The sequence below is a fragment of the Petaurus breviceps genome, unplaced genomic scaffold, assembly GCF_028583685.1.
Source record: "Petaurus breviceps papuanus isolate PSGF00001 unplaced genomic scaffold, PetGlider_PUasm1.0 181, whole genome shotgun sequence".
Lineage (NCBI taxonomy): Eukaryota > Metazoa > Chordata > Mammalia > Diprotodontia > Petauridae > Petaurus > Petaurus breviceps.
The window spans coordinates 27078033-27087547 of NW_027185784.1; the positions used below are offsets into that span (position 1 = coordinate 27078033).

Below are 9515 nucleotides of genomic sequence, written 5' to 3' on the forward strand. Positions count from 1 at the left end.
GAAGGAAGGAAGGAAGGAAGGAAGGAAGGAAGGAAGGAAGGAAGGAAACAGAGTTGTCCTTCACTGTCCACTCACTCTGTCCTCCCAACTGCCCACCCCTGCCTTTCTCTCTCACCCTTTTGATGCTTTTACACAAACCCCACATCTACTCTTTCCTCATTGATTACATCCTATTTCATTCTTTCCCTGCATTCTGCCCATATACTTGTATCCCTTCAAATCCATGTCCCTCCCAGCCCTAGCCTCCAGACTCTCTCCTGCTTCCACAAGCCCTATTTTATGTATCCCCCCAGGGCCTCCATCAGCACCCCGAGACCTTTGGTTTGAAGTACAGGGCTCATCTCTGATGCTGTATTGGCGACTGCCCCAAGACCTGGGTGGTCGAGGGGATGTGCGGTTCAACATCGTGTGTAAGCAGTGTGGAGGCCAACATGGTCCTGAGAGTAGCGCTTGTCACCACTGTGGAGATGAGGTGTACTTTGACCCTCGCCAGCAAGGCCTAACAGAAAGCCGAGTGCTGGTAGGAGGGCTGCAGGCCCATGTGCCCTACATCCTGGAGGTGCAATCTCTCAATGGAGTATCTGAGCTCAGCCTTGACCCTCCAAGGACCACATCCATCAATGTTAGCATCATCCACGAAGGTGAGACCCTTCTCTGAACCTCCCTTCTCCCCTAGAATTTACCATTCTCAATAATCTTTACTTCCTAGTCCTTTTCCCTACCTGTTGTCTTCACTTCATCCTATCCTTTCTCCAACCTAGGAGTGATTCCTCTTTTTATTCTCCCCCGTTGTGAGATTCCCAGACCTTTTCCTTAGACTGTGGAGGATTCTGGTTGTCAGTGTTGTCTGCCTCTGGGTGAGGGTGTTGTCTTCATGTCTTCATGCCCTCATGTACTTGACTCTGTGTGAGTTAGTTTGGTTCAGATTCAAAGGACTTTCTACCTTTTCACACTCTGCAGAATTAGGTCTACTATATCCAAAAAGAAACTGGAAAATCCCAGGTACTGGTTACAATGTGGGAAAAGCAAGGATTTAGAGTCAGAAGTATCTCAATTCAAGTCTTGGCTTTGCCACTTCACTAGCTCCCTGACCTGGGTCAAAACCTTTCTCACATTCATTTTCCTCACCTATGCAAACTGGACATCATAATACTTGGACTACCTATCTCATGGAGATGTTGTAAGAATACTTTGTAAACCTTAAAAAGTATGGTATAAATGTAGTTTATGATTATTAATAAAATAGATGTCTTGGCTATATACAAAGGAAAACACATAGAAATACATATAAGAAATAATATTCTTCTGGGTCAGAACTAGCTCTTCTTGGACTGGGGATGAGGGAGGATACGTGGAGGGAAGAGGAGGAAAAGGGAGGGGAGTCTTGAGGCTCTTTCCCCATATCACCCACTGAGTAGCATTCTTGCCTTCCCAGTCATCTACTAGTCTGTGTAACCCCAAGTCTCCTGAAGGAATCCACTCTCCCAGTCCCCCCAGCCATCCCCTGAGTGATCCACCCTCCCCCTAGTCCCCCCAGCAGTTCCGCTGCTGCACCAGGTGAGCCGGGCATCTGACAGCATCACTGTGTCCTGGCCACAGCCTGACCAACGGCATGGGCGCATCCTGGACTATCAGCTCCGGTACTATGACCAGGTAGGTAGGAAGGGGAAGGACAGATAGAAATAGGGCAGAGAGAATAGTAAGATGAGATGGGAGAAAGGAAAGGGGGCAGGGTAGGGAGAGAGTTGGACTGTTCAAGGGAAAAGAGAAGTTGGAAACACAGTTAAGCCTTTGCTGGATGGGATGTGCTTGGGCTGTCACAGTGTTCATTGTCCCTAAATTGAGTTTGGTGCTCGGGGTGAGACTAACTATAAGGCCAGGCTGGGTACTGAGTTAGAGTGATGGTTTTTTCCAGGCAGAAGATGAGGCCCATTTCTCCATAATGAACAGTGAGACCAACACTGCCACTGTATCCCAGCTGAGCCCTGGTCATGTCTACGGTTTCCAGGTTCGAGCACGGAGTGCAGCAGGTCATGGCCCCTATGGGGGCAAAGTCTATTTCCAGACTCTCCCCCAAGGTGAGGGGAACCTGAAATATGGGGGGAGGACTAGGGAAGGAAAGAACAGAATTCCCACAACTCTTGGATCCTCATGATTGTGTCTTTATGGATCCATGTACGAATGAATACACATGTCACCCTGAGTCTGTGAGTCTAGACATGTGTGACTCCCCTTCCCCAGTTTGTGTGTTTTCCAGGGTTGTTGGGTGTGACTGTCTGAGTGACTTTGGGTGTGGTTCCATGTTATTGGGTGTGTGGTAGATGCTACTGGGTCACCCTTGGGTGTGTTTTTCTCAGGTGAGTTGTCCCATCTGATCCCGGAGAGGCTCCCATTGGTGATTGGTTCTGCCCTGGGTGCTTTGGCCTTCCTCGTGCTGGCAGCCATCACCATCTTTGCCTTCATCTTCCAGAGGTGATGACTCCTACTTGTTCCCTCGTTTGATCTCCCTACCCCCTAACTCCAGCACAACCCCTGATCCAGAGCAGCCTAAGTGTATTCCCCTACCCCACCCCAAGGGGCTCAGTGATACAGCCCCTTTTTCCCCTTACCCTCTGTCGCTCTCAAGATATAAGAAAAGTATGTGAGGGCAGGGAGAAATGTGGGAATCCCTATTCACAGCACTGCCCCTCGTATGGCTGACAGTTGGCAAAGTAGCCAGGAAGGGACAGGAAATTGGAATAAGGAAATACTACAAGTTTCTTTGTGCCCACAGGAAGCGCCAACGGACAGGCTACACGGAACCACTACAGCAGTACACCAGCCCCAGTGGTATGAAATGGAGTTGGGAAGGGGCTGATGGGACTTGGGAAAGAAGGGAAGAAGATGAAAAACAGAGACCCTGGGGAATGCTGAATAAGAGGCTAGTGGTGGGGAGACTATGTACATGACCTTGGGCAAGTTAACCCCTCTCAGCCTCAGTTTCCTCATTTGTAAAATAAAGGGGTTAAATCGGATGGCTTCTAAGGTCTCTTCCAGCTCCAAATCTATGAACAATTACTCAATGTGTAGTTCTTAAGGACTGATTATATGCCAGGCACTGTGTTAGGCACTGGGGTTACAAGTAAAAACATCCTATGAATCTCTCCAACATTGAGAGCTTCCTGGAGTGTGGTGTTTTTAGGATGGGTGGGCCTTAACCATGAACCCTAAACCACAGGACTTGGAGTGAAGTACTACATTGATCCATCCACATATGAAGACCCTAGCCAGGCCATCAGAGAGTTCACCAAGGAGGTGGATCCAGCATATGTCAAGATTGAGGAAGTCATTGGGCCAGGTATCAAAAGAATTAAATGGAATAGTAGATCTGACCTGACCTTCGTAGGCTCTCCCCTCCTTCAGTCAATGTATAACCAAGCCCTTCTTGTGGTATGATTAAACACCCCTAATGATTACCTTTCTAGAGACATTCCTTATCTTTTTGCCCCATGCCAATTTGGTACACCCTAACCTTGTGCATGCATTTACCACCCAGGCTCCTTTGGCGAAGTATGCAGAGGCTGGCTGCAGCCTCGAGGACGGCGGGAACAAGCTGTAGCCATTCATACTCTATGGACCAGTGGAGTAGAAAGCCAACGGGGTGCCTTCCTGGGCCGGGCTGCAGTACTGGGCCAGTTCCATCATCCTAATGTCCTTCGGCTTGAGGGTGTGGTTACCAAGAGTCAACCCCTCATGGTGCTAACTGAGCTCATGGAGAATGGCCCACTGGACAGCTTTCTCAGGGTCAGTAGAATCCAGAGGGAAGGAGAAGGGCCTTGGGGACTAGTTTGGGGAGGACTCCAGTGGTCCTGGGAGAGGCACCTACAATGCTTTTGCTACTTCTCCCCCCCTTCCTTGCTTTCTGATCTGCCCATCTCCTGTAGACAGTTTCCTAATCCCAATCCTGATCCATGGCTGATCTCACCAGACTTCTAGGTCAGTAGCTTTTTATCTCTTCCCTCTGCCCTATAGCTGACCTCTGCTCTCTACTCTTCAGCAGCAAGAGGGCCAGTTCAGTAACCTACAGCTCGTGGCTATGCAGCGGGGTGTGGCGGCAGCCATGCAGTACCTGTCCAGTTGTGGCTTTGTACACAGGGCTTTGACTGCCCATAGTGTACTGGTCAATGGCCACCTGGTGTGCAAAGTGGCTCACCTTAGCCATGGCCACAGCTATCTGAGTCACAGCAGCCAGGTAAGAGATCATATGCTCAGGAAATCATCATTTTACAGATGGGACAGTAGAGTCTGAACAGAAATACAGAGAGGTTCAACATCTGGTGTATTGAGGGCTCATGGAATTCATAAGCATTTAGTGGTATGTGTGGCTACCAAGGCAAGAGATAGGAGCTGGCGTTGAAGGATACTGGGAGATCTGGGGAGGGATATTAAGAAATCCTGGGAAGGTAGGACTGAATAAAGGCCTAAGGACCAAGGCCTCTAATTGGAGTCCTCCAGAGCTCCAGAGTCTCCCATCTGCTTCTTTCCAGAGTTCACAACCTCCACTCCGATGGGCAGCTCCTGAGGTCCTAACTCATGGAAAATTCACAACAGCCAGTGATGTCTGGAGCTTTGGGATCCTAATGTGGGAAGTGATGAGTTATGGAGAACGCCCATACTGGGACATGAATGATCAAGAGGTGAGAATGCCTACCCTGCTCCTCCACAGGGACTGATCTCTGAATGTCACAACTCCTCATTCCCTCTAATCTAGTAGCCACCATATCCCACCTAGCTTCCACTCTCTAATTCATAGATTTCGTACACCTATTTCTATGTAAGCCTAATGTCATCTTCCTGTCCCTTCATTCACTATCCCTCATCATCACCACCAGACTGTTATGTGGGGATTGGCTGAAATGGAGATACTTACTTAGCCTGGAGATGAGAATGTATGAGAGACTGCCTTTAAAGATTTGGAGATCCAGCTAGAGGAAAAAGACCTTAGGCCTGCTCTGTTTGCCCCCAGACAGGAGAACTAGGAGCAATGGGAAATTGCAGAGACAAATTTGGGTTTGATAGAAGAGAAAACTTGTTCCTAGTTAGAGCTATCCAAAAGTGAAATGGGATGACTTGGGAAGTAGTGGGTTCTCCCCACACTGCAGGTCTTCAGGTAGAGGCTGCCTGTTAATGAGGCCCTGGAAAGAATTCTGATTCAGATACTGAAGTCCTTGCCCCACAAGATTCTGAGAGTCTTTGATTCTCTGACCTTCTATAATTTTTCTCCAGGTGCTGAATGCTATTGAGCAGGAGTTCCGGCTTCCTCCACCCCCAGGCTGCCCCAATGGACTGCACCTACTAATGCTGGATACCTGGCAACAGGATTCTGCCCAGCGGCCTCACTTTGACCAGATGGTGGCTGCCTTGGACAAGATGATCCGCAAGCCTGAAATGCTACAAGCTGGCGGAGTCCATAGGGGAAGGTCTGGGGAAACTAGAGAGGGCTAGGGAAAACCAAGAAGTAGAAATGGGTTACCAATGGGAGAGGCAAAAGCTCTGGGTGAGACATGGTATGGAAGTTGCTTATGAACTCTGAATGAAGCCCTTGAACAGCCTAATCCCTTCTCCCACTAGACCATCACAGATCCTATTGAGTCCTGTGACCTTGGACTTCTCCTCACTGGAAACACCCCAGGCTTGGTTGGCTGCCATCGGCATGGAGTGCTATCAAGACAGCTTCTCCAAAGTTGGGCTCTGTAGCTTCAATGAGGTGGCTCAACTTGGTCTTGAGTAAGCAGAGTTGGGTGAGGAATGTAGTCGTTGTGAATGGATTGAGGGAAGAAAGGGTTAAGTGTCAGGGCCACACAGCTCTCATTCAACAGAGTATCTGGCCTACTCCTTCCCCCAGAGTCCCTACTTTTCCAGGGAAAAGCAGCAGAAATAGGTGTCTTGTAGTTCAAGGGAGGCAGGTAGAGAGGATATGTCCCATATCACCCCCATTCCTCCTTTTCCCAGGGATATGCCTGCCTTGGGCATCACTCTGGCTGGACACCAGAAGAAACTCCTCCATAACATCGATCTGCTTCAGCAGCATCTGAGCCAGCCAGGCCCAGTGGAAGTCTGAGCCCTGGACAGGAAACAGTTGTGGCCTCACAGCCACAAAAGGACCACAGATGGCATGGAGCCTTGGTTTCAGATGGAAGGACCCACCCCTCCTCGCTTCCCACCCATGACTCTTTCTTTGGACTGTTCCCTCCACAATGGTTCTCCCACTGCCATATTAAAGGGGAAAAATGGGATTTTGCCAATACAGAGTGTGATGAGGTCTCATGTAAGTAGGAAACTAGGAGACCATATAAGGAAGATTAAAGGGACTACAAATATTTTTGGAGAAAGGTCAACATGGAAGGCTTTTTAGAGATTAGGGCGCCGACTTTATTGGAAGGAGTGATGCCTTAGCAGGGTAGGTGTCTGTGTACCAGCCATAACACCCAAGTCTTTTTTGTTTTCCTTGTTCACTCAATTGCACGACCTCCACTTCTCATGAGCCCCTATTCTCATCTCCTACAATTACCCAGCTCAGCAAGGGAAAGCCCATCCCCAGGAAGGGATGAGGGGTACCTGAGAAGGGGGGGGAGAGGATGCTCAGTAGAACATCCTTAAAGTGCTTTGTTCTGGCAGTGTATTCAGCTGCTCGACCTTGAGGAGAGGGAAAGTTTGCCACAGTGACACATTTGGGGGGTTTGGGGGTGATGAAGGAATAGACACATACAGTTTAATTCACCAGAAGCCCCATGGGGCCTGGATAAGTTGGAATCTAGTTCCTTCTAAAGAGCATTCTCTCTGGCTCAATCCAATCTCCCTCAAAGGGACGAAGAACATGGCCTCCTTTCATTCCCATTGAGCAAATGGGGTAGACTCTTTGGCTTCCTGTGGAAGAGCTTCAGACTTGATATACCCTCCCCTCCTCCTCTTCCAGGCCCCTGTTGATCTCCCCTCTTAGGTTTGCCCCCAGGGTCCCCCGTCGAAGCCTCTCCCAGTTGGCACTGCTTCGAGTGGTACTTCGAGAAATGGAGGGGGTAGGTGTTGCTAGTCGGTGATGACCACAAGGGGGTGTCAAGTCCAGTTTGCTCAGTGAGTCTTTGTCTAAATCATCAGTCCCCAAAGGATTGAAGGCATGGGCATATCGCTGTATTCTTTGTCGACTTGGGTCTTGTCGGTCCTCCACTCTGTGAAGAGGGTGGAAGAAACGCATGATTTGAATCATACACTTATTGGCCAGTGGCCTTCCCTTAAGAGTGTGCCAGAGTTAAACAAATAGTTTATTGACTATGAAAAAGAAATGTACTGTAGGATATAGGCTCTCAAAAGAAGGGGAAAAAAAGAAAAGCTCTATTTCTCAGACTAAAACTAAGTAAGAGTGGAAAAAAAAAACCCTGCTCTTAGCAGTGTACACAACCTTTTTCGTGGGGGTGGGAAATTGGCTTATTAAATAGATGCTTTTTTTAGGAAATTCTGTTATCTAAGACCTTAACTTCTATAGACCTAAGGAGTTGGGTAGAGAGAAGAGATGCACAAAAGTATTCCCACTCCTACGGGCACATGCTTACACACTCCAACTCACCGAAGAAACCAGCGGTCCCCCAGCCCGTACTCTCGACCGCAGATTCCAGATCGAGGCCAAAGGCATCTGGGCAGCTTTCGCTCCAGCATCACTGTGGTGGCAACAACCTGGGATGGGGGTGGGGGAGGAGAGGATACTGTCAAAAGTGCGAAGAGGAATGCCTATCTAAAGAAAAGGATTGAAGACAAGGAATAGAGAGAGGACAATACAGGGAAATAAGCCATCTTTTAAGTGTAGGAAGGACAAACTGAGCATCATTCATGTCCATAAGTACTCACCATCATCTAATTCTATTCCATCCCAATCCGGGATCCAGGTAGGAATTCTTATAATATCACCTAGATATTATTTCTAATATTTGGACAACATGGTACTGCTGCAAGGATACTTTACATACATTATCTAATACATCACCACAACTCTTTCAGTTAGTTAAGGCAGGTGTTGGTTTTTTACCCCCTATTCTATCAAAGAGGACATGAGGCTGAAAGATAATGAAGGGCTTTCCTAAGGTCATAAGAGACAGAACTCTAACCCAGGTCTTTTTTTTAGGAATCCTCTGCTCTGGAAAATAGAGGCAGAAGAGACAATGCTGTTCTTGGGATTCACAAGACCTGAGGTTCAAAGTCTAGCTCTGCTATTTACTAGCGTATGGCCTTGGGCAAGGTCTCTAGGCCTCTGTTTTCTCCTCTCTCAAATGAAGGGATCAGACTAGATAGCCTTTAAAGCCCTAAATCAGCTCTCAATCAATGAGCCTATGACCAGATGACTCCCAAGGTCCCTTCCAGTTCTGTGTTCCCAATCCAAATCGGTTCTAGGAAAACCCTCTAAAATGGGACGGGTAAAGAGGAGATAGAAGGGACTTTCCTCGGAAGTCATGTCACTTATTACTGAGAGTGATCTGCTTTCTTTGTCCCTTTCCCAAGGGATAAGGAATGACTATGGTCTGATCCTATACCCAATGTCCTGGCAGGTAGGATTAATTTGGGACATCTTGCAGGTTCAGAGGAAGAAAGAAGCAGCTAGGGACTGATCAAGAGGTACCCTAGGCCAATAGAGTCCAGATAGGAGGGGACAGACGACAGACATCTTCTACTCAGGAGCTCACCTGAGCCCTCCAGAGCTCATCTCTCTCATGGGCCACTCTCCAGTGGGTGTCACCCATCATAGCAATGAGCAGGTTGAGCATGAGCAGCGTGGCAATAATAGCAAAGGCAGCATATGTGATGCTGTACATGAAGGGCAGGTCTACATCATAGTTGGCAGGACCATCGATGATTGTGAGGAACAGCTCGAAGGTGCTGAACAATGCCATAGGGTAGTCAAAGAAATGGCCCAGTTCATCTGGGTCTTCTGTCTGGAAGATGATATAGAACGCTGCTCCGCCCAGGAGGAGGAGACAACTATGTTCAAGCAACCATCAACCAACTTCCTAGGTGACCCTTGCCAGTCATATTTCCAAACTTTAGACCTTTAACTCTTTATCTCTGATAATATTCACTATCCATAAAATGGTTCATCTTGAAGACACTCCCCAATGTCCCTATCCTTTCTCATCCCCCTGTGAACCTCATTCTTACTCCAATATTTCTAACCTCCTGGTAGCTAACTGATCTCATCTTGTGTTATACTACCTTCCTAACTCTCATGATCTTGAGATCAAAAACCCTGCTCTCCTCATATAGTCCATCTTCTTGAATTCTACAAATGCCTATTTCATCCATTTTCCCATTACCCCATTCTTACTCAAAATTACCCTGACTCTACTATTGCCCATTATCTTTCCTCTCTCTCTGTCTCTCTCTGTCACTCTGTCTCTCTGTCTCTCTCTGTCTGTCTCTCTGTCTCTCTCTGTCTCTCTGTCTCTCTCTCTCTCTGTCTCTCTGTCTCTCTCTCTGTCTCTGTCTCTCTCTCT

The 9515-nt window shown here is 47.9% G+C and overlaps 2 protein-coding genes across 6 annotated transcripts in view; one reads left to right on the top strand and one right to left on the bottom strand.

The window, feature by feature from the left end:
• The window catches only part of EPHB6 (EPH receptor B6), a 23859-nt gene extending 17573 nt beyond the window's left edge, over positions 1–6286 (top strand). For 2 of the 5 annotated variants that reach the window (XM_069087421.1, XM_069087420.1), the window contains exons 6-17: positions 294–641; positions 1529–1653; positions 1916–2078; positions 2358–2472; positions 2774–2829; positions 3218–3337; positions 3536–3783; positions 4037–4231; positions 4527–4676; positions 5266–5459; positions 5611–5766; positions 5992–6286. In XM_069087421.1, coding sequence (XP_068943522.1) covers positions 294–641; positions 1529–1653; positions 1916–2078; positions 2358–2472; positions 2774–2829; positions 3218–3337; positions 3536–3783; positions 4037–4231; positions 4527–4676; positions 5266–5459; positions 5611–5766; positions 5992–6100 — 1979 coding nt within the window. In that variant the 3' untranslated portion in view covers positions 6101–6286. Of the gene's footprint in view, positions 1–293; positions 642–1528; positions 1654–1915; positions 2079–2357; positions 2473–2773; positions 2830–3217; positions 3338–3535; positions 3784–4036; positions 4232–4526; positions 4677–5265; positions 5460–5610; positions 5781–5991 lie in introns of all 5 variants that reach the window. The other 3 variants (XM_069087423.1, XM_069087422.1, XM_069087424.1) reach the window with 3 other exon arrangements.
• Positions 6287–6472: 186 nt separating this feature from the next.
• TRPV6 (transient receptor potential cation channel subfamily V member 6) overlaps positions 6473–9515 on the bottom strand; it is a 22048-nt gene continuing 19005 nt past the window's right edge. The window contains exons 13-15 of the mRNA XM_069087426.1: positions 8709–8977; positions 7601–7707; positions 6473–7205 (exon numbers count right to left, since the gene is read on the bottom strand). Of these exons, the coding sequence (XP_068943527.1) occupies positions 6920–7205; positions 7601–7707; positions 8709–8977 (662 nt within the window). The 3' untranslated portion in view covers positions 6473–6919. The remainder of the gene's footprint in view (positions 7206–7600; positions 7708–8708; positions 8978–9515) is intronic.